The sequence below is a fragment of the Hemiscyllium ocellatum genome, chromosome 15 (assembly GCF_020745735.1).
Source record: "Hemiscyllium ocellatum isolate sHemOce1 chromosome 15, sHemOce1.pat.X.cur, whole genome shotgun sequence".
NCBI classification, from domain to species: Eukaryota; Metazoa; Chordata; class Chondrichthyes; order Orectolobiformes; family Hemiscylliidae; genus Hemiscyllium; species Hemiscyllium ocellatum.
Window position 1 is genome coordinate 30,642,971 of NC_083415.1, and position 24,510 is coordinate 30,667,480.

Consider the following 24,510-nt stretch of genomic DNA (forward strand, 5'->3'; position numbering starts at 1 on the left):
ACAGGTCAAGAGGGCAGTGCTGAGTTGGAAGGTTGGATCTGGGATATGGTGGGGGAGGGGAAATGCCCCACACCACACTCTTCGACTCTGATCTCCAGCACCTGCAATGCTCATTTTCTCCCATTCCCTCTGAAATGCGGAGTCATACTTCCATTCTGACAGGTCCTTCAAAGCGCAGAACTGTAAGAGGAAGGCAAACCATGCCCCCTTTTCACTGCAGTTAGCTACTGTTTTCTCAAATTGAAAGGTTCTGCTGCTGTTAAAGGATTCAGCACATCCGATAAGTGTGATATTAGGATACTGAGAGAGGGAGTGTGCCAGATGGTAAGGTGTTTGGTAAGTAGAGGACCAACTGGGTAGGTTGCCAGCAGTGGGAAAGGAATAGCATGGCAGGATGCATAGTGGCAAGGGGAGCAGATAAATGATGTGTTGTTTAGGGTAGGTTGGAAGAAATCTGATCCATTGAGGAGTGGGATGATGAGGTTAGGTGTTTGGGAGGTTTGGATCCAGTGGTAGGTCACAGAGGGAGTGTGCTTGGCCTCAGTCCCAATGAGTAAAAAATGAGGTCTGCAGATGCTGGAGATCACAGCTGAAAATGTGTTGCTGGTTAAAGCATAGCAGGTTAGGCAGCATCCAAGGAACAGGAAATTCGACATTTTGAGCATAAGCCCTTCCTGATGAAGGGCTTATGCCCGAAACGTCGAATTTCCTGTTCCTGGATGCTGCCTAACCTGCTGTGCTTTAACCAGCAACACATTTTCAGCTCAGTCCCAATGAGCAGAGGGAAATGGGAAGGTGGATTTGGGCAGGAGTGCTGAATTAGATGCAGCAAGTTTGTGTGTAAGGGTGGTCTAATTCAGTTAGGTCAGGTGGGTACAGAGAGCCTTATGGTGTCAGGATTCAGCGAGGGACAGGGGAAAACTGGTTGGGTCAGTTCGAGCTCGGCAAGGACGGGGATTGGACAGCTGCAGAGTAGGGATGGTGAAGGGGTCAAGTTGGGTTGGCGGGGAGAGAGGCATCAGGGTTTGGATCAGGTCATATCTAACTGGGGAGGAGTGAGAGAGTGTCAGGTCATTTGGGGGATCAAGTCCAACTGTGGAGGTGAATAGTTGGGTTGGATCTGGTGGGAGTGAAAGAAAGGGGTGGGGTTATCAGGGAGTCTTGGTCAGGTTCTAAATGTGTGTAAGGGCTCTGGGAGATGTGCAGTTGGTGCTGTGTGAGATAAGTATGGGCTCTGTTTGATAGTTACGCAGGAGTTATGCTATGGATTTAACTGTCCCTCAGTGACTATTTTACTTAATTTCATCAAAACCATCCAAAGTCTCCAATTTAAATGGAAACGTTCAGAGAGATTGCAACATAAAGGAATTGCTCAGTGGACAGTTCAATTTCCTGGACGGTTCCTTCGAAGAGTGCTATGGTAGAGATTCCACAGGGGCTCCATGTGCAACTTCAATCTGCAATGACATATCCACTGTCTGACTGCTGCAAAATCTGCCCCCGTTGTGAATCTATATGGAAGGCCTGTTTTAAAGATCTGGTAATGTAATAAAATTTGTTTAATTTTTGCTCAAATTTAGAAATGCCCTGGAACTAATAGCTCTCCAGCCTATTTCACTTCAAAATGTTTTCCCTCAATCATCGATTGTGAAAATAACAATGTGTGACAAATTGCTGTCGTTATTTCATTCATCTGATGTCTCCACCTGTAAAGATGGAATCGTAATTTTTCAATGTCACAGACAAGGATGGTTTGAACTAAATAAAATCCAGAAAATAGTTTGTTGGGTAAGTGAAAAGGTTAGGATCTCATTGAAAAAAAAAATTGTATGGATTTTAAAGTGCAGGAGTGAATCAATAAGAGCAGAAATAATCTTGCCCCTTTGTAATTTCTGATAAAAATTGGAAGGAGTAATAAATTGATGTCAGATATTTTATTGAAGTAATTACAATAGGCTCGATAGCTGAGTCAGGAATCCAGAATTATTAGATACTTCAGTGGTGTTTTGCAGGTGGAGTTGAACAAAGAGTCTAAGTTAGGAGAGCTTTGTCGCAACTTGGTTTAGCAATTTTTTTTGTACTTATTAGTATTTGGTTCAAAAAATTCAAAGCATTGCATAGTAGGGAGCAATTCTGAGTTTCTTCCTTTTAAGAAATAAATGAAATAACTTTTTTAGTCACCATTTCTTTTAGGTAGTGCCTTAATCTTTTATCCATAACTATGGGAAAGCATGAATGAACCCAAATAATTGCACACAGTTAATAAAAAATGACCAAGTTAAAGTTACTCTTATGAGGAATTATAAACTATTACTGTTAAAGTATTAGCCCTAAATGAAATTACCAGGCATTGTCTTTGAAACAACAAAAAGGGCAATGATCTTTGTGCTACTTCTGATTTTGATCTATGTTCACTGCAGCCTATTTTCAGATTAGAAATGCAGAACATTTTGGCAAAAGTAATGGCATGAATGATATAACATTTGCAGAATCTGTCAACAATCTCTGGATGGGAGTTTTAATGGTTAACAGCCAAACCACATACTCATAGAGTATTCATAAAATTTGACCTCTAATGGTTTGGTCAACCATTATGGATACTAACATTGTATTCTATTCCAGAAAGCCAACTGGCGAATTATAGATCTAGAGTCAATCATTGCACACTTGTGCATTTGTTTAGCGTTACATATTATATACACATACCTCTGAACTCATCTTAGGGTCAGAAGGTCTTGGTCCAAGTCCTAGCTGCTCAAGAGCTGTGCCATAACATGTCAATACAAATTAATTAAAAATAATTTATACATTCTTGTGGTGCTATGGTAGTGTCCCTGCCTCTTGGCCACAAGGGCTTGGTCCCAAGTCCCGACCAGATAAATTAATCAACAAGCAGTTTTAGCTTCTGTACGTTCATTAGATATTTTATATCATCCTGTTCAGAGATAACAGATTATGTCATAACCCTGGAACAGATGGGACTTGAACCCAGGCGTCCTTGTCCAGAGGAAGCAACACCACAAGAGACCCGTTTAAGTGTCCTCATTCTTACTTTCTAATGAGCCTATTCAGAGAAACGTTTGCACACCTCTGGAACAGGATAAGTCTTGAACCTTACTTCTTCATCCAGAGTTAGGGGTACTACCACTTTGCCTTTTTTTTAATGGCAATGGTTCTGTGGTCACCATGTGGTCTTTATTGAATTCAAATTTCACCACCTGTCACTGTGGGATTTGAACCCATGTCCTCAGAACATTAACCAGGATTCTAGATAACTAATTCAGTTCATCCCTGCCTGTATTCACATTTTTTCTACTTTGGCTAGGGACACCACATCACAAGAGGGCCCAGCAGTCATGTTTTTTTTTTGTTTGGCTGTATTTTCCCCCAAATCAGCCGTGTTTTTTTTTGTTACAATGAGAAAGAAAAATGAAAGTATGTGTGAATCGACTTTATATATTTTTTTTCCCCCACCAGCAGGAAAACACCCGCATTGAATATTTACAAGCAAAGCCTATTAAGTACGAGCAACAAGAAGTGAGGGCATGGGACAGGGTGCTTAGGCAGGCATGTGTGTATTCATTCTTTCCCTCCAAATCATTCATGGTTACAAAGTTATTAAAAAAAAATTGAGACAAAGAAAAGATGCCATTGTGAATGGAATTTATTATGTATGTTTTTTCTACCACCAGGAAAACACCCATATGACTAATTGTGTATTGACCAGCAAAGTCTGTGAAGGGCAATGCTAGCAAAAAACACAATGAGGGGGCATGGGTTGAGGGAGAGAGGGAGTGTATTCATTAGGATGCAAATTAACGGCCGCCATTTGTATGCAATTTAACACAAATAATCAACGATTAATAACTGGCAGTTAATGTTGAAAGTGAACAGATATGTGTTACAAAATAAAAACACTTTTTGGGGCACTTGTAGTGCAATGGTCTATCACTGGACCAGGAGACACAAATTCAAGTCCCACTTTAATAGTTCTGAAGAAGTTGATTAGAAAATATATAAAAACAGAGTATGGTTAAGAGCTGCTGTGTTTTAGTATTCCTTGCCTGGCATCCAAAATGATGCATTTCTTTTACTTTCGGTTTTGTAGCTTGGGCTATGGTTGATGGTGCATCAAACATTCATCCACGGAAAATGTACAATGAGAAGACACCTACAGTGATTGTCTCCAGATCCCATGCAGGAGCAGTGCAGTATTTCAGCAAAGGAGCTTTTGGAAGTAACACTACTGTTATCCCTGCTGGTGGAGCAGGTGAGTAATCCCATTTAGCAAGTCTAGCTTGATACATTTTCTATCCTTGCCTTCATGGATCAGTTCAGTAATCTTATTGATAATAATATCACTCATGTAGGTGAAACCAAGAACTGACCCTCTTTTAAAAAACAAAATTAATCCAGATAACAAGGCAAACAATTTGATAGATTGCATTGTAGTTGGGTGTCCAAAATATGCCCACATATGGTTAAGGTAGAACATCTGTCACTGTGATCCCAGGCCACTTTACCATTGGGTCCTGTTGGGAGCTCTTTGACCAAAATGAAACCTACTGCAGAGGAGCTGCAAAGCAATCACTACAACAAAGGGAATGGACAGAAACATCACAGAGACTGAATTACCACTTTAACTGTAGACCTTTGGCTTGATGGATGCATTCAGGAGTGGTCCCAATAATAGGCCTTCATTAATAGGCTACATTCCTCCATCATCTGAGGCACTACTTGCCATCCTTCTGGTAGTTTCTAGGGAAGACAGAGAAAGCAATGAGCAATTAGGTATATCAACAGAGTTTGTTTCACCAGTGTCATGTACATGTATTGAGTGGCAAAGAGAAAGTTAATGATGGCTAGGAGGAAGTGAAGTCCAGATAGAAATGTCAGCACCTGATTTTCCATCACTATACTTTTAAGTTTGGTTGGTGTTTGTAAAAGAAAGCTGAAAATATGTTGCTGGAAAAGCGCAGCAGGTCAGGCAGCATCCAAGGAACAGGAAATTCGACGTTTCAGGCAGAAGCCCTTCATCAGGAATGAGGAAAGTGTGTCCAGCAGGCTAAGATAAAAGGTAGGGAGGAGGGACCTCGGGGAGGGGCGATGAAGATGTGATAGGTGGAAGGAGGTCAAGGTGAGGGTGATGGGCTGGAGTGGGGTGGGGGCGGAGAAGTCAGAAAGAAGATTGCAGGTTAGGAAGGCGATGCTGAGTTCGAGGGATTCGACTGAGCCAAGGTGGGGGGAGGGGAAATGAGAAAACTGGAGAAATCTGAGTTCATCCCTTGTGGTTGGAGGGTTCCCAGGCGGAAGATGAGGCGCTCTTCCTCCACCATCGTGTTGTTATGTTCTGGCAATGGAGGAGTCCAAGGACCTGCATGTCCTTGGTGGAGTGGGAGGGGGAGTTAAAGTGTTGAGCCACGGGATGGTTGGGTTGGTTGGTCCGGGTGTCCCAGGAGGTGTTCTCTGAAACATTCCACAAGTAGCTGGCCTGTCTCCCCAATATAGAGGAGGCCACATCGAGTGCAGTGAATGCAATAGATGATGTGTGTGGAGGTGCAGGTGAATTTGTGGCGGATATGGAAGGATCCCTTGGGGTCTTGGAGAGAAGTAAGGAGGAGGTGTGGGCGCAAGTTTTGCATTTCTTGCGGTTGCAGTGGAAGGTGCCGGGAGTGGAGGTTGGGTTGGTGGGGGGGTGTGGACCTGACGAGGGAGTCACGGAGGGAGTGGTCTTTTCGGAACGCTGATAGGGGAGGGGAGGGAAATATATCCCTGGTGGTGGGGTCCATTTGGAGGTGGCGGAAATGACGGCGGATGATACGCTGTATATGGAGGTTGGTGGGATGGTAGGTGAGAACCAGTGGGGTTCTGTCCTGTTGGCGGTTGGAGGGGTGGGGCTCAAGGGCGGAGGAGCGGGAAGTGGAGGAGATGCGGTGGAGGGCATCGTCGATCACGTTTGTAAAAGAAGCTGTTCTTTGGTTATAGCCAGGCTTGGAAGCCTGTTAATATAACACTAAAACCTGATGCTGTCTTTGTGAAATGTTGAACAGTGGTGTCGCTGCAGCCACTGAATGCTCATAATATCATAACTGCACAGTATGTGATAAACATGAAGACATATCCATTTCTAGCCACATGGGGGCATATTTGCATCTTCTGTCAAGGAATAGACTAAATACCTTTTAGTTGTGTGCTTTCCAATCTGCAAATGACACAGTGTCAAAGAGCATTTTAAGAATGTACTACTTTGTTTGTCAAATTGGCAGGCATGTAAGATGGTAGGTCAACCAGAAGACATCTGTAACAATAACCTTTTAATACTTCCTGAACATGTATTTATCACTGAATTGCTGCAAATAATAAAGAATTAGCAATCTTTTTTTTTTAGTAAAGTCGTTGAATTATGGCATTTATTTCCTTTCTAAAAACAAGAGTTTTAACAAGTGTTTTTTGAAAGTAATGAGAATGAGGTTGCAATGTGATTTGGACAGGCTGAGTGAGTGGACAAATGTATAGAAGATGTAGTATAAAGTGGATAAATGTGAGGTTATTGGGTGGTACTAACAAAAGAGTGCTGATTGGGTGGTACTAACAAAATATTGCTGTCAAGCCAAAACGATATTCTGCGTATCTGACAGATGAGTAATATGGTATAAGAATTGCAGTGTCAGTGTCGTGTCAGGGATGTAGGCCATTTTTCCAAAGACCAGCAGGTTATATCAGACGGTATATCCCTTCAGCTATTTGGTAGCAAAATTAGGAAGGCAGATTATTACTTGAATGGTTGTAAATTGAGAGGTAATGTTCAGCGAAACTTGGATGTCCTTGTGAACCAGGAAAAAGTGAGGACTGCAGATGCTGAAGATCAGAGTCGAGAGTGTGGTGCTGGAAAAGCACAGCAGGTCAGGCAGCATCCGAGGAGCAGGAGAATAGATGTTTTGGGCAAAAGCCCTTCATCAGGAATCAGATTTCTGCTGCCTGACCTGCTGTGCTTATCCAGCACCACACTCTCGACTCTGTCCTCATGAACCAGTCACTGAAAGTAAGTGCACAGGTGCATTAGGCAGTAATTAAAGTTGGCCTTCATAGCAAGAGGATTTGAGTACAGGGGCAAGAATGCCTTGCTGCAATGATATAGGGGATTGGTAAAGCCACATCTGGAGTAACGTGTGCAGATTAACTCTCTTTATCTGAGGATGGATGTTTTTGCTACAAAGGGAGTACTGTGAATGTTTATCAAGTTGACTGTCAAGATTGACATATGAGGAGAGATTGACTCAATTAGGATTGTATTCACTGGAGTTTAGAAGAATGATGGGGCAGATCTCATAGAAACTCAAAATTCTAATGGAACAAGATAGTTAGATGCAGGAAGGATGGCTCCAATGCTGGGAAATCCAGAACTATGGCTCATAGTTTAAAAATAGGGGTAAATCTTTTAGGACTGGCATGAGGAGAAATATCTTCAACCAGAGAGTGGCAAGCCAATGGAATTCACAAACACAGAAAATGGATGAGGCCAAAACTTAGTGTTTTCAAGAAGGAGGTAGATATAGCTCTTGTACGTAAAGGGATATGGGGGTGTGGGGTGTGGAGATGAGGGTATTTAGCTCGATGATCAGCCATGATCTTATTGAATGGTGGAGCAGGCTTGAAGAGTTGAAAATGGCCTCCATATCCTGCTCCTAACTTCTATGTTTTTGTATAACTCAAAAAGAATATAGTTGACCATATAGTTTGCCACATGAAATAGTTTTTACATTTGGCAGTTTCTTTTTATTTTCATGACTCAAAAGTGATGAACATTTGATATCTATCAGCAATACTCAAGTAGATAACTTGAATATTGCTGATTAAATAAACAACATGTTTTGTTGAAGCGTTTCATCTTACACCCATCAGGACCTTTCACAAAAATCCAAATTCAAGGATAAGGCCACCATTTATTGTATACTGCATGAGAGAAGAGTGCTGATTGGGTGGTACTAACAAAATGTTGCTGTCAAGCCAAAACGACATTCTGCATATCTGACAGATGAGTAATATGGTATAAGAATTGCAGTGTCAGTGTCGTGTCAGGAATGTAGGCCATTTTTCCAAAGACCAGCAGGTTATATCAGACAGTATATCCCTTCAGCTATTGCAACAGCAACCTACTGACCATACCCAGTTGGCCCACACTCACAAGACTTGAGACACAGTGTCTAGTGTTGAATGAATTTCTGCAATTGGACAACATTTGCTGGATAATTCTGAATGTGTAAAGAAATATGTAGACAACTAATTTAGGATTGTCATTTTGACCCCTTGTTTGCCACATTTGCCTGTACTAGAAAGTATATGTATTCATACAAAGGGTTAATTGCAGATGAAAATAATATATACAATCAGAATATGCTTGGTTCAACTCAACAAAACAGGTGACAGCCATCCATTCATTTCATGGCTCATTTCACAGGGCAATTCTCTGTCCAAACTTGGTTTATATTGTGAACAATTTCTGGCTTTTAACAGTCAATCAGCATTAGTCAGTGCACTCTCAATGACAATGCTTCCAGCAAACAGAATCCACCTACCAGTCAATCAGCATTCTCTTCTCACGTAGTGCCATTACTGGTTTTCCTGTTGAATTTATATTGTTGAGAAATGTCTTGTGCCCTTTGACAAAATGTAACCTTCTTAGCAATACTCAAAATTAGTTGTCTTACAAATAAAGAACATATGAGTCTATGCAATAAATATGCAAGTAAAACAATCATCTGCATGGACTGAATTTATAAGATTTAATATCTCCCTGTCAGTGTGTTTGCAGGCAGAGGGGCCTGTAAAATGCAGTGTGCAGCCAGTCTTCCATTCAACATCAACCTGTCTCCCTCCTTACAGGAGATAGTGGAAATGTCAGGCTAGTTAATGACCACCTAAGTATCTCTTCCTATGACTGTTGTTATTTTACCCGCTGCAAGGATTGATCCACACAAACAGATGCACAGTGTGCTGTTGGGCAAAGGGAATTCTCCTCTAGAGGTCCCTGTCCCTATTGGACTCTGACCTGCCTTAATATTTCCCCCCCACTTGTCTAGCCTCTTCCACTCCCTCATTTCATTCAGCCAAACAGGATCTGCTGACACTCCCGATGGCTACCTAAGGATGGACCTCCATAGCCTCCTCTTCCTTGGGGACTGCCTCTAGTCCCAGCAGTGGCCACCAGTTGAACCTGGCACTGCTGTGACACCAGGTGAGTCTTACTCCATAAACATGCAGCTGAGGGGAGATCATGGCATAAAGATGATGGGCAGGCATTCTGTAGATGCAGGCTAGTGCTTTGGGGAATGTAGTTTCAAATCCCACCGTGGCAGATGTTGAAATTTGCAAACAATTATAGGAGTGTACCTCCCCACGGGGATAAAGACTCAGGAAGCAGACAGGTTTCGGGCATATGCAGACTTTTATTGAAACTACAATGACTTAATGCAGAGAGAGGGCTAAAGATCTTCCCTGAATCTGGCCTCGACATGAGAACCCAGTTGTTCTACAGTTCAGATCAGAAGAGATATCAATGACATACTCTGATTTTTACAGTAAAGTACAGCATTTTTATACCTTCTGTGTTACAATAATCATATACAACATGGTCCCAGTGTCCTTCCCCTTATTCCATGCACCTAATCTGTGAAGCACCTCATGAATGATGGGCATTCCTATGGACAGCCCCAGGTTCCCATGATATCATGGTTCCCATGGTGTTTTAACAGACATTGTAATCACCAGGTTTTGAGATCTTTCTATGCATCCTCTTAATTCATATTCCAAAAATTACTGGTTATAATCCTTCAGCCCTGTCCCAGACTTACTTATCTCTAAGGACTCCTTGAATTCTGTTATTCATTGTGTTCCATATGCTATCACTATCAAATTCTGTTATTCCTTTTATATTTTCCTCTGTTCCATCAATGAATAGAAAACAGTGATGCTAGCACTAATTTGTTGCAAAAGTCATCTGATTTGTGAATATCTCTGTCAGCCTTATTTGGCCAGAGTTACATGTGACTCCACACTAATGGGGTTGACACTTATCTCCCTTAAGAAATGGCCAAGCAAGGCACTCAGTTCAAGGACAGAGAGAGAGGACAACAGATTCTGGCCTTGCCAGCAGTACCTACATTCTATGAAAGTATAAAGAAAACGTACACATTGAGCTAAGGAAATTAATGCCCCTGTGAGTATGAGTGGCTGCTTCGTGCATCCTTAAAAATCCAACTGCACAATGCAAAATCTGTTCAATGGAATGAAATGGACACCATCTTTAATAAGGAGAAAGTGGGGACTGCAGATGCTGGAGATCAGAGCTTAAAAATGCGTTGCTGGAAAAGCGCAGCAGGTCAGGCAGCAAGAAGGAGCAGGAGAATCGACGTTTCGGGCATAAGCCCTTCTTCAGGAATCCTTTGCTCCTTTGATGCTGCCAGACCTGCTGCGCTTTTCCAGCAACACATTTTTAAGCACCATCTTTAATAATCCATTTATCATCTAAAATCAATTAGCAGAACACTTCACTTGCTACTGAGTTTGTCAGCAGCAAACACAAGAGAGAATCACCCTCTGATTGGAAGATCAGTGAGAAAGTGAGGGACCACCACAGGGTGGATGCAGCCTGAGGGAGGGGTAGGGTGGGGAATGTCTGGGAAAGGTGAGAACCATTTCAAACCCATCAAAGGAATAGTCAACTATGTAAGTAACTAAAAAACCTGAAAGCCACTGTGATAAGAAATTTCTTGCAAATGTCTGTGGAATCAGTAACTTAAGGCTGTAGAAGAAGCGAGTGGAAAATGCAGTGGTTACTGTTCGAATGAACATTATGGCATTAATTAAATTTCAGTCTAAGATTGAAATCTAAGGTGCAGTAACAGCGTTATTAAAATCTTCCCCTTTGTGCTTATGGAACAGGAAAAGGATTAGCTATGAGCTCACCCAGGTGTAGAATCTGTAATTGGCCTGATGGCTAATTATACGTAAGTGTGTATCAATTATTTTGGGGGAAAAAAATCTTTGTTGCTAACGTACCTGTATTGTGAGAAGTTAATGCTTTGCTTGTGTGTGTTTGCCTTTAAGTTTAATGGCAATGTGATGTTTACTGAGGATATTGTTGAATTCTCTTAAATCTGACTGTGCCAGTCCAAGTACTCATTTATCAAAATAAATACTGAAGGTATTGTTACTACACAATTGCATTATCTAATAAATGAGTTAGTAAGAATGGTGAAGAAACTACTTAAAGTATAATGTTTGAGAATATCTCAAGAGCCCTGGAGGGAATGAAAAATAAATATATTTTGACCTCTGTTTCCCAATGTTACAACCCTGATTCTGATGCTCACCCCAGCGTGTCAGATTGTAAGTGGCTCAAGTGAAATTACTGGTAATGACCACTCTGCTAAAAGGCTCCAACCTCCAATTTTCTTTATCTATGTGTTATTTTGAGAATCAGCAGCGCAGCGCAACACGAGGCTCTGCAAAAATACCCATGACCTCCTACAAGACAGTGCTTGAGAGACTGCGTAAAGAACCCTGCAGTGTAAAAGTCAAGGGTAATCGTGATTTACTTGCGATGTGATGGTAGACTTTCCCTGTAGAATGTTTTCAGTTAAATGTCATAAGTTAGCCACTTCTTCCCTGAGTCTGAGCATCCTCAATCATTGGTCTCTTGAATGGAACAGAATGATCTTTATTGTCATGTGCACTCAAATTAGTGCAGTGAAAAATTAATAATGTCGCTGCTTTGGTGCCATCTTAGGTATTGGGTACCTAAAAGCAAGTTTAGCATAAGAATACAGAGTTTCAAAACAGTACTTAACTTACTCAGAGCCCAAAATAAGAAAAAAAATCTTTTAAAAAGTACTCAAATTATAGTCCTTTTCAGATAGTCCATGCCTGCTGGGTCTCAGTACACAAAGACTCGCTGTCCCCTTCCCTGGTCACCATTCAGGACTCACCTCCAGGAATCAACTCACAGGTCAGACCGGGCTCGGACTGCCTCCCACTCCGGGCTTTGGCCCACAACACACCACCTGCGCAGCATGGTTGCTAACTCAGCTTGTGTGCTGGGCTGCACGCAGAGTCGCTTTAATTCTCCGCTCCCTCTGGGCAAGTTTATGAAGTTAAAAGTTTGGGGAGGAGCGAGTGTGGAGTTAGGAAGAAGAACTGCAGAAAAGTAGAAAGAAAAGGAACTGGTGGTAAAGCAGAGGACCTCTGGCTGGAGTGATCTATTATACTGCCATCTTGAGCACGTTGTTCCCAGCACCTGAATTAGTTCATATTGCCTTGATTAGTAACTCAGTTGTAATTGTGTCCTTGATAATTCCAGATAGAATCCAACAGCAGGGTAAAAGACTATCAATTAACGTTTCATCAAAAATCTGGGTGAGAATTCGTGTGCAGTATATACTTGCCTGGTCCAGTTCAATTATCGTTTTTTGATTATGAGCTGCCTGCTGCATAGTTATTAATAAAGTGTAGTACTTGGCATAAGAAATTATTTCTTTACTGTTGCTTATTAACAGGTCAGTTACTAATGTTTGGCTAGTTCCTTGCAAATATTTGAAAATCAAGTGAAGTATAATCTACTGGACAATGGAAATTATTGTTATATATTATTATGGTATTAGGTTGCACCAAAATCATAAATAGAACAGCAGTTGCAGATAAACAAATGCAACTACATGGAAATTGAAATATTCTCATGATGCTAGATTTTCCAGCATTGCTCTTTGTCAACAGAAAGATCTAGTAGATTGTCCTTTTCCAAAATTCTCCCAAAGGGATTCTGGACATCATTGGTTGGAACTGTGCATGTCAGGCTGGTTGACATTCTGATTTGACACATTCCCTGTGGGAAATTGCTACATTTGGCCTGTGCTTTCCATCGCCCATATAGGATTGAGCACTCCTCTGTGTAATTACAGCCCCACACCTGTGTCATACCTGCTCACTGCACTGTGTCACCACTTATGTCAGCCGTATTTATAATAATGTTTTGTTTTTGATTCTATTTAACCTCAACAACTGCAATATCTAGAATCAGAGAATCCCTACAGTGCAAAAAGAGGCCATTCAGTCCGAGACTGCACTGACCCTCTGAAGAGCATCCCACAGCTAACCCACCCAATCTGCACATCTTTGAATTGTGGGAAACTGGAACAGCCGGAGAAAGCCCACATAAACGTGAGGAGAACGTGCAAACTTCACAAAGACAGTCACCCAATGGAATCGAGCCCAGGTCCTTGGTGTTGTGAGGCAGCAATGTTAACTGCTGAGCCACTGTACTATCTGGCTGTGGCTGACCATGTCAATTTAGCATCAAAGTGCACTACTGAAACTCACCAAGACTTCTCTGAAATTACCTTCCATACCCATGATCTCTCTCACCTAGAAGTGTTACTGCAAAGGGGCTAACTAAAACCTCTCCTGCAAGTCTCTCACAACCCCGAACTCCTTCACTGCTGCTGGGTCAAAATCCTGGAACTTCATTCTTAATATCTATGAGACTGTATTGATGTCAAGCGTACTGTGGCAATTACAGAGAACAATTCAGCATGGTCTTCTTAAACACACTTAGGAATGGTGAATTAGTGTGGAATGCCCACATCCTTTAACTCAAGTTAAATGATGTATCATGATTTTGCAGTTGATTAGATTAAAATAAAAATATCACCCAGACTGACACTTCCTCCTCTCTCCTACATCTGTCAGCCAACCTTTTCTGCGGATTTCTTCTTTTTAAAGTTCTGTGGTGAAATTATCTATTTGCAGCAACTGAAAGAGAAAGGAAGTGAACCCAGGGAGGGACAGAATCTGTCCAGGGCAAGAAGTGATGGTCACTTTGATTTGATTGTTTTGAATTTCTAACTTAATTTCTAATTGAATAGTGATGACTTTTATAACTCTTTTTGCAGAAAGGGAAGATTAAATAGGAAGGGTTTGGAGGGATATGGGCTGAGTGCTGGCAGGTGGGACGAGATTGGGTTGGGATATCTGGTCAGCATAGACAAGTTAGACCAAAGGTTTCTGTTTCTATGCTGTATGATTCTATAACTACTGTGATTGTTATTATTTACGCATTGAGACAATTTGATTATGACAGGAATTCAAGCCCAGTTTTAACCTGCAGGGGGTTTATGGCAGAATGGGTGAACTCTCGATCTAAGATCTAGGCTATTAAAACTCCAAGGCCTTATTTTAATATGGTTTGTCCCTGAAGCTGATTGGAATGAAGTCACGGACAGCAACTTGGAGTGATGATTGGGGTGAGAACTGTATACTGCCATGGATATGAAAATGCTCACCTGTACAAAGGATGTGTTGGAAATCGCTTCGACCAACTGCAAATGAAGGATGCCCTCTTCTGCATCTCCCTGTTACCAGGACTAATTCCAATGTCAGTGTTATCATCTGGTGTAATGCTGCATCTGCACCAAAAGAGGCTAAGCTTATGTTTAAGTGCTGCCTACCTGGGGTCTGCATTTGTGTAGTAACTTGATATTTCACACTCGGCACTATTCCAGTTGGAGCAATGGATGATTCTTGAACAACAGCAGAAATTAATACATTTATTTACTTCTGTAGTTTCTGGATACATATTAACTTTATATTAGGCTTCATTGAGGCTCTTGAATTCTAATGCTCATGAATTTTAATCTTTTATTTGCTTGCCACATTGATACTAGTTCAAGCATGAGTTTGTTTGGCATTTTGTGATACTGACCAGCAATGTTACACTGTTTTAAAACTGTTTTATATTTATTCATCAGGTGAAATATTAAGCCATGATCATATTAAATGGCGAGGCAGGTTTTAAAGGCTGAATGGCCATCTGTATATTTCTGTAACATTGGAAATCTTATTTTAACACTGTATTTTGTTTTGCTCCAATACACAACAGGATACAAAGTTCTTTCACTTTTGGATACTAGAGAAGACATACAACCTGACAGTGCAGATTTGTACATCCACGTCACCTTCATTAAGAAGTGGGACATTTGTGCCGGTAATGCCATCCTGAAAGCTCTAGGGGGTCATATGACAACAATTGAAGGAGACAACATTGATTACAGTGACTCTCCTTCCAATTCTGGTGGACTTGTAGCAACCATTGGGATAGATCACCATGCTTTGCTTAAACGATTACCTGACCTTAAAAATCTTGCTTCCAAAATGTAGACCTTAGAGAAACTGAGAAAAAAAGTCTTCTTGCTGTTTTGCTCATTGTAGTGAAAATCAGCATATCCTGCACAATATTTCACATCTAATGTCGATGGATTTGTTCAGCATTGACTAGGAAACCTAATCAATTCCAAGGTCTCCTGAAGCCATTCTTATTGTTCAGATGATTACAAATTCTAACTTCAACTCTATTTCCATAAACATAGCATCTTGTTTAAATGACAGGCCCACACCACTTTGAGCATTCTTTTTACGTATGGAATTGTTATTTAAATGAACCTTTCACTGTGATATTTAAAATTGTAAGTCTACATCGTGGGGTAAGCTATTTACAGCTGAATGCTTAACCCGAATAGTTAATGTTCAGTTGCCATTTTCTTTATTGTATTGGAACACGAATTCACTGTGACAGAATAATTCTCCATGTAGTGAGCTTATATCATCTGGGTTATCTGGGCAGATGAGACATGGAGACTTGACTGGAAATGGGGTGAAAAGGAATATAATTGGTAGAAAACTGGTCAGAAACTATGTCACGCATATCTTAGAATTTAGTTAAGGAGCAAAATATATCACCTGTCCAATGTTAGCTGGCAATTGATGTGTAGCATATAGTGTCTTGGAGGGATGAGGTATCTATTCACCAAAGAATGGGAAAGCTCCACAATATTCAACACTGGTAACTGTTGCGGAGATACTTGAAATTTAATTTGCTGCTTTCCAAAAAAAATTATTCATGCCAGATTAAATTCTGTACCAGCCCTATACATTGGTCTCTGCTGAAGAGCAATATCATGATCATAGACAACGTATCTTGCAGCTACATTAAATTTAAATACAATTTTCCCATAGCAGTCTATTTTGTGAAACTAGATATTCAGTTAAAACTTCTAGGAGAAAGTGAGGACTGCAGATGCTGGAGATCAGAGCTGAAAATGTGTTGCTGGAAAAGCGCAGCAGGTCAGGCAGCATCCAAGGAGCAGGAGAACCGACGTTTCGGGCATGAGCCCTTCTTCAGGAATGAGGAGAGTGTGCCAAGCAGGCTAAGATAAAAGGTAGGGAGGAGGGACTTGCGGGAGGGGCGTTGGAAATGCAATAGGTGGAAGGAGGTTAAGGTGAGGGTGATAGGCTGGAGTGGGGGTGGGGGCGGAGAGGTCAGGAAGAAGATTGCAGGTTAGGAAGGTTGTGCTGAGTTCGAGGGTTGGGACTGAGACAAGATGGGGGGAGGGGAAATGAGGAAACTGGAGAAATCTGAGTTCATCCCTTGTGGTTGGAGGGTTCCCAGGCAGAAGATGAGGCGGTCTTCCTTCAGCCGTCGTGTTGCTATGGTCTGGCGATGGAGGAGTCCAAGGACCTGCATGTCCTTGGTGAAGTGGGAGGGGGAGTTGAAGTGTTGAGCCACGGGGTGGTTGGGTTAGTTGGTCCGGGTGTCCCAGCGGTGTTCTCTGAAACGTTCTGCAGGTAGGCGGCCTGTCTCCCCAATATAGAGGAGGCCACATTGGGTGTAGCAGATGCAGTAAGTGATGTGTGTGGAGGTGCAGGTGAATTTGTAGCGGATATCCACACACATCATTTACTGCATCCGCTGCACCCAATGTGGCCTCCTCTGTATTGGGGAGACAGGCCGCCTACCTGCAGAACGTTTCAGAGAACACCGCTGGGACACCCGGACCAACTAACCCAACCACCCCGTGGCTCAACACTTCAACTCCCCCTCCCACTTCACCAAGGACATGCAGGTCCTTGGACTCCTCCATCGCCAGACCATAGCAACACGACGGTTGGAGGAAGAGCACCTCATCTTCCGCCTAGGAACCCTCCAACCACAAGGGATGAACTCAGATTTCTCCAGTTTCCTCATTTCCCCTCCCTCCCACCTTGTCTCAGTCAAACCCTCGAACTCAGTACCACCTTCCTAACCTGCAATCTTCTTCCTGACCTCTCCACCCCCACGCCCACTCCAGGGCCTATCACCCTCACCTTAACCTCCTTCGACCTATCGCATTTCCAACGCCCCTGCCCCAAGTCCCTGCTCCCTACCTTTTATCCTAGCCTGCTTGGCACACTCTCCTCATTCCTGAAGGAGGGCTCATGCCTGAAACATCAATTCTCCTGCTCCTTGGATGCTGCGCTTTTCCAGCCACACATTTTCAATTCAGTTAAAACTGCCACATGGTGAATGGAAGCTTCCTTTAAGCTATAGCCAATTGTTATTTTCCGTGATAATTTCTCAGCTTGATAACCTCAGAAATGTGGATAGGACAGCTGATGAGATCATTAATATGGTCCTCTAAGTCAAATTGTAGATTTTCAAAAATTAAAATCACCCTTGCTATCTAAAAGAGAACATGAAAATTGAAATTCTATTTTGAATCAAACTTTCCAACATTTTTTCTTGAAGGTGAAAGATAGTGGGTTTTTTAAGTATGTTGTTAAAAACTGTATAGGGATTAGAGCAATTAAGGGTAACTTCAATACCTTTGTAGATTTACATTTGACTTTTTTTTAATTTTGAGATCAAAGAAGAGTTCTGGATGCTGTGCATGTTTTCCAAAGCAAAACTGTACTTAAATCTGTTTCTTTCTGAGTAACTTTATGTGTGATTCCATGATCCAGTGTTCCCAAAGAGCTCATCTTAGAAAATCACCACTATTTAGCAAGTGATTTTCTATTTATGAAAATTAATTGGCAATATTACAAGCTGGGTCCCTGCTTTTTTCCAGGATGAGCATGTGATGAACACCAGGTTGCAGCACAATTCATAAAGCACTACAAAAGCCCGTATTAACTCTGAAAGCCCGAAGAATGCCTTATTTTATTATTTGACCTTGATTCAGTCATGTTTCTTTTTTGTTATTGATTGATTGCATTCCTTTAACTGAGGTTGACAGCTTCGCCCAGTGTATTGCTGTGTAAAACTAATGTAAGTCTTCATCTTTGAGAATGCATGCACAGCATAGTACAAATCATCCTTCCACATATTTAATTAAATATCAGTAAGTGTCTACTATTGGAGAATGATCAATTTTAAGAGAATTCCATAATTGAGCATTACTGAACTGGATTCCTGATTTTTAAATGATTATAGGAAAAAAAGTTCAGCCAGTTATATTATTTAACTTTGTATGTTTGATTGTTGGAATTGCACTATTAACATTTATTTTAGAGACTGGGTTATTTGTTAATTATGTAAAAATAAATAATGACAAAAAAAAATCCAGTGTTTGATTTTATTTCTTGTGTATGCTGATGCAAAGGAAAAAGAATTGACAGTATTGTAGCAGTAGTGTTACAAGTCTAACAGCCCAGATACCCAGACTTCAAAGACATCAATCAAAATGCTATCTGGGCATTTAAATTGGAGGAGATGGAGGAATTTACATTCAATTAGTTAATATGTGGAAAATAAAGTGGTGGTCATATTAATACTAATCTGAGAACTCTTTGTTGGGAAAGCCTATCTAATTCCCCAATGCCCTTCAGATAAGAACTCTGCCACCTTTACCCAGACCATTGGAATGTTGTTACCTCTGAGATTACGGAGCAAGACACTCGCTTATATCAAAAGTCTACAAAAAAATTAAAATAAGAATAAAATTGGATTGTTCACCAGGTATTGATCTAAGTACTGGAAATAACAAGGGCACACCTCACCCAATCAACCCTAGCCTGGCTTTCCTTACTATCATTCGGGATATTGTGCCAAAGTTTGGAGAGCTGTGCTATGGCTACTCAACAATATCTTGGTTAAGGTCAGGTCCACGCCCTCCTACAACCCACTCTCCCATCCTGGCGCCTTCTCCTGCCACCGCAGGAACTGCAAAACCTGCGCACACACCTCCTCCCTCACCTCCATCAAAGGCCCTAAAGGAGCCGTCCATATACATCAAAGTTTTACCTGCACATCCACTAATATCATTTATTGTATCCGTTGCTCCCGATGCGGTCTCCTCTACATTGGGGAGACTGGATGCCTGCTAGCAGAGCGCTTTAGGGAACATCTCCGGCACACCCACACCAATCAACCACACCGCCCTGTGTCCCAACATTTCAACTCCCCCTTCCATTCTGCCGAGGATATGGAGGTCCTGGGCCTCCTTCACCGCTGCTCCCTCATCACCAAACGCCTGGAGGAAGAACGCCTTATCTTCTGCATCAGAACACTTCAACCCCAGGGCATCAATGTAGACTTCAACAGTTTCTTCATTTCCCCTTCCCCCACCTCACCCTAGTTCCAAGCTTCCAGCTCAGCACTGTCTCCATGACTTGTCCTATCTGCTTATCTTCTTTTCCACCTATCCACTCCACCCTCCCCCCACCCCGACCTATCACCTTCATCCCCTCCCCCACTCACCTATTATACTCTATGCTACTTTCTCCCCACCTCCACCCTCCTCTACCTGTTTGTCCATGCTTCAGGCTCTCTGACTTTATTCCTGATGCCCGAAACGTTGATTTAACTGCTCCTCGGATGCTGCCTGAACTGCTGTGCTCTTCCAGCACCACTAATCCAGAATCTGGTTTCCAGCATCTGCAGTCATCGTTTTTACCTAATATCTTGGATAAGACATTCTTGTTCCATTCTACCTTACAGCCAGTTCCCCATCAGTATCTCTGGATATCCTGTTCTAATGGCAGGAACATGTCACTCACTCAGGGTAGGCTTTGACTGTGGACCACATGAAGTTGCATGGCATCAGGTAAAATATGGACAAAGAGGGTGCCTGCTGATTGCCATCTACATTCCTCCCTCAATGTTGTTAGAAGATTTTTATTTTTCATCAAGGTTGTGAATCATTGGAATTCTCTCATCTGCTATCTGTAGCTGTTCTATTGTTGAATATATTGAAGACCAAGATGGTCATATTTCTGGTTCCTCAGGGATTAGAGTGATATGGAGAATGGGCATGAAAGGGAAATTGAAGCTGGAGGTTAGCCATGATCATATTAATGGTTGAGCAAGCCAGTGGATTTTATAGTCTGTACTCCAGAATGACTAGTGCATGGAGAGAGATCATTTTGCCTATCGTACATGCATTGACTCCTTGAAGGAGAAATGTACATAGGGCCATTTCCCTGTAGTCATGTATCTTGTACCTTTTCAGATCATAATCCATTTCCCTCTTACATTAATTGCATCTGCCTCTACCATACTCTCAGGCAATGCATCCCATTTCTTACATGTGAGAACCAACAAAAGGCAGTCACCTACTTGACTTTGTCCTCATCAGTCTACCTGTTGCAGATGCATCTGTCTGTTAAGAGTATTGATAGATGACCTTGTGAATAGTTTTATGGAGGTGAAGTCTCACCTTCACACCGAGGACCTCAATACATTCGGTGGTTCAGCCACTATACCAGACACTAAGAAGATCATTATTGTTGTTATTGGAAGCCAACCATCAAAGTTGTATGACATCACTGCAGATGTTCCTCAAGGTAGTGTTCCAAGTCAAACCATCTTTAGTTTCTTCATCATTGGCCTCTCTCCCATCATAGGTCAGAAGTGGGGATTTCACTGATGATCACAAATTTAGTACTATTCTCAGCTCCTTAGATCCCAAAACTGCTGTGCTTACAAGCAACAAAACTTGGATAATATGCATTTTTGAGCTGCTAAGTGGTAATAACATTTAAACCACTCAAGTGCTATCTCCAGCAAGAGAGAACCTAACCATCTCCACGTGACATTGAATCATAACCATATCTTTGAATGCCTCAAAATCAACTGCTTGGACATTATCATTATGTGTGACACAGAAATAGACCTTTCAACGAACCCATCTAGGTCAGTGTTTATGCTCTATTTAAACTTACTCTTGTCCTTCATCATCCTCAATCCAACAATGTAATCCTCTATTCCCTTTTCCTTCATGTATGTTTAGCTTCACCTTAAATGCATGTGTACTATTGACTTCATACATTCCCTGTGGCAGCAAATTCCATACTCTCACCATCCATTGGGTAAAGAACTTTCTTCTGAATTTTCAATTAGATTTCAATGTCTTATGTTGATAGCCTCTAATTATTCTTTATTCACAACTGAAGATATTCTCTCTATATGCATTCTGTCAATTTAAAGACCTCTAACAGGTCATCCTTCATTCTTTTCCAGGGCAAGAGAACCCAGGCTGTAAATCCTCACATGATGGTACAATATATCTATTTCTGGTATAATACTTGTAAATCTTTTCTACTGTGCCCATACTGTCCTCTAGATTCTTTTTTTAAAAATATAATGTGGTGACCAGAAATGCATGCAATACTTGAAACATGGTCTTAACAAAGTTTTAAACAGGTTTCATATAACATTCTTGATTTTCAGTTGTATACCTCTAAAAATAAAGTTTAGTTCTCAGCTTGTCCTTTTTACTAGTTGTAACCTGTAATGATTAGTGCATTTGTAGTCCAGAGTTGCTTAGTTCCCCTACCCAGACTTGCACTCTCTGAGATACAAGTTATCTTCCTCTTCTTTATACCAAAATGTGCAACCTCATACTTATCTGTGTTGAACTTCACTTGTCAAATCTTTTTCCATTGTGCTAATTTATCAATGCTTTCCTGTAATTCGTTGTAATAATCCTCAACATTGACTGACACCCCACCCCTCCCAACCTCATCACCTTTCCCCAACTAGTGTGGTTTGATGTCATCTGAAAACTTAACCAGAATATCAGTTGTCCCAGCTAAGTAAATATAGTGGCAGTGGCTACAAGTGCAGCTCAGAGGCTGGGAATGCAAATATATCACTTCCTGACTTCTGAAGCCTGTCATCCATCTGAAGGCACAAGAATGAGGAATACTCCCCACTTGTCTAAATGACACCAAGATATTTAATACCATCTAAGACAATGCAGTTCCATCAGTTTCCCTAAGTGGCACCCCACCCACACCTTAACAACCCCTCCATGACCAGTGCACAGTGGAAGCAATGGCACCCCACCCACACCTTAACAACCCCTCCATGACCAGTGCACAGTGGATGCAATGTGTAGCTTCTGCAAGATGCACTGTTACTGTTATTGAAATAGTATTTGAGAATCAGAACTTTTGTATTGATACACAGGGTTAGAACCCTAACCTAACTCACTACATTCTGAGAACCAAACTGATACTTTGTATGTGCACCTTCAATCTCTTTGAAGGAGAAAAAAATATTATTTAGTCAGCACATGAGGTCAGGTAAAATGTAATGCTTTATTTTACAGCAAGTGAACAGAGTTTGAGAGGCTGTGTGACAAAGTGGTACTGGGAGAAAATGAGGACGGCAGATGCTGGAGATCAGAATCAAGAGTGTGGTGCTGGGAAAGCACAGCAGGTCAGGCAGCAACTGAGGAGCAGGAGAATCAATGTTTTGGGCATAAGCCCTTCATCATTTTCCAGCACCACAAACTTGACATAGTGATCCTGTCCATGGGGCGCATCTGAGCTCCAATTTCAAGTCCCACTGCAGAATTGGATGACCATAAAAGGAGCATTTATACAATAGTCAAATAGATTACTCATTGAAATAACTGTACAGAAGATAACATCCCATCCACCAAGTCATCCTTTATTACGTGTGCATAGTACATGGGATCTGGTCAGCAAGCGCAAAGCCAGTCCCTAGACTGAGGAGACCTTCTGAACCTCCTGTTTATTGCTTTTCCCCCAGTACAGCACAATTGCAAAGTGGAGTGCGACTACAAAAAAAAAGATCTAAGTTTTTCCCAAGAGGAAAGTCCAGGCAGGGAATGTGTTTGTTTATAGTGGGAAAGCATAGCCAGTCAGGCAGCATCCAAGGAGCAGGAGAATCGATGTTTCAAGCATAAGGAATGTTAGTGGGGGGGGGGGGTCCTAAGGGGTCTGGCAGATGAATGGAGTGGGGTGGGGGGGAACCTTGGGGAAGGCAGCTGGGAATGCAATAGGTAGATGAAGTTGGGGGATGAAGGTGATCAGTCAGAACAGAGGGTGAAACGTATAGATGGGAAGGGAGATGGACAAGTAGGACAGTTCAAGAGGGCGGTGCCGGGTTGGAGAATTGGATCTGGGATAAGGTCTGTAGAGGGGAGTTGAGGAAACTGATGAAATCGACTTTGATCACATGCATTTGGAAGGTCCCAAGGCAGAAGATGAGACCTTCTTCCTCCAAGCTTCACTGACTAGAGTTTGGTGGTGGAGGAGGCCCAGGACTTGCATGTCCTTGGCGGAATGGGAGGGGAGTTGAAGTGTTCAGCTACAGGGCAGTGGGGTTGTTTAGTGTGTGTGTCCCAGAGATGTTCTCTGAAACATTCCACAAGTTGGCATCCTGTATCCCCAGTGTAGAGGAGACCACATCGAGAGCAATGGAAACAGTAGATGATGTGTGTGGAGGTGCAGGAAATTCTCTGCAGGATGTGGAAGGGTCCTTTTGGGCCTTGGATGGAGGTCGGGGTGGAGGAAGGTGTGGGCACAGGTTTTACACCTCTTGCTGTGGCAGGAGAAGGTACTAGGAGGGGAAAGTGTGTTGGTGGCGAGTGCAGACCTAAGGAGTCACGGAGGGAATAGTCTCTGTGGAACACAGATAGGTATGGGATGGGAAATATGTCTCTGGTGGTGAGGTATATTTATAGGTGGCTGAAATGGTGAAGAATGATGTGTTGTATCTGGAGGTTGATTGGGTAGAAGGTGAGGACCAGAGCGGTTCTGCCCTTGTTGCAATTAGAGCAGTGCGGTTCAAAGACAGAGGTGGGGGAAGTGGAGGAGATAGCTGGAGGGCATCGTTAGCCACATGGTAAGGGAAATTGCAGTCCTTGAAGAAGGAGGCCATCTGGGATGTTCTATGATGGAATTGGTCCTCCTGGGAGCAGATACAGCTGAGGCAGAGGGATAGCGTTTTTACAGGAGGCAGGGTGGGAGGAAATGTAGTCCAGGTAGCTGTGGGAGTCGGATTTGAAGTAGAAGTTGAGTGGGTCGCTGGAAATGGTGATGGAGAGGTCTTGGAAGGGGAGGGAGATGTCTGACATGGTCCAGGTGAACTTGAGGTCAGGGTGGAAGGTGTTTGTGAAATTAATGAACTGTTCGACCTCCTCGTGGGAGGAGGACACCAACTTGTGGAATGTTTCCGAGAACATCTCTGGGACACACCACCACCCTGTGGCCAAACACTTCAACTCCCCCTCCCACTTAGCCAAGGGCATGCAGGTCCTGGGCCTCCTCCACTGCCAAATTCTAGTCACCTGACACCCGAAGGAAGGTCTTCTGCATTGGGACCTTCCAGCCAAACAAGATCGATGTTGATTTCACCAGTTTCCTCATCTTCCCTCCCCTGATCTTATC

At 42.2% G+C, this 24,510-nt stretch overlaps 1 protein-coding gene across 1 annotated transcript in view; it reads left to right on the forward strand.

Moving 5' to 3' along the window:
- bpnt2 (3'(2'), 5'-bisphosphate nucleotidase 2) overlaps positions 1 to 16,226 on the forward strand; it is a 60,165-nt gene extending 43,939 nt beyond the window's left edge. The window contains exons 4-5 of the mRNA XM_060836013.1: positions 4,109 to 4,270; positions 14,933 to 16,226. Coding sequence (XP_060691996.1) covers positions 4,109 to 4,270; positions 14,933 to 15,210 — 440 coding nt within the window. The 3' untranslated portion in view covers positions 15,211 to 16,226. The remainder of the gene's footprint in view (positions 1 to 4,108; positions 4,271 to 14,932) is intronic.
- Positions 16,227 to 24,510: the final 8,284 nt, after the last annotated feature.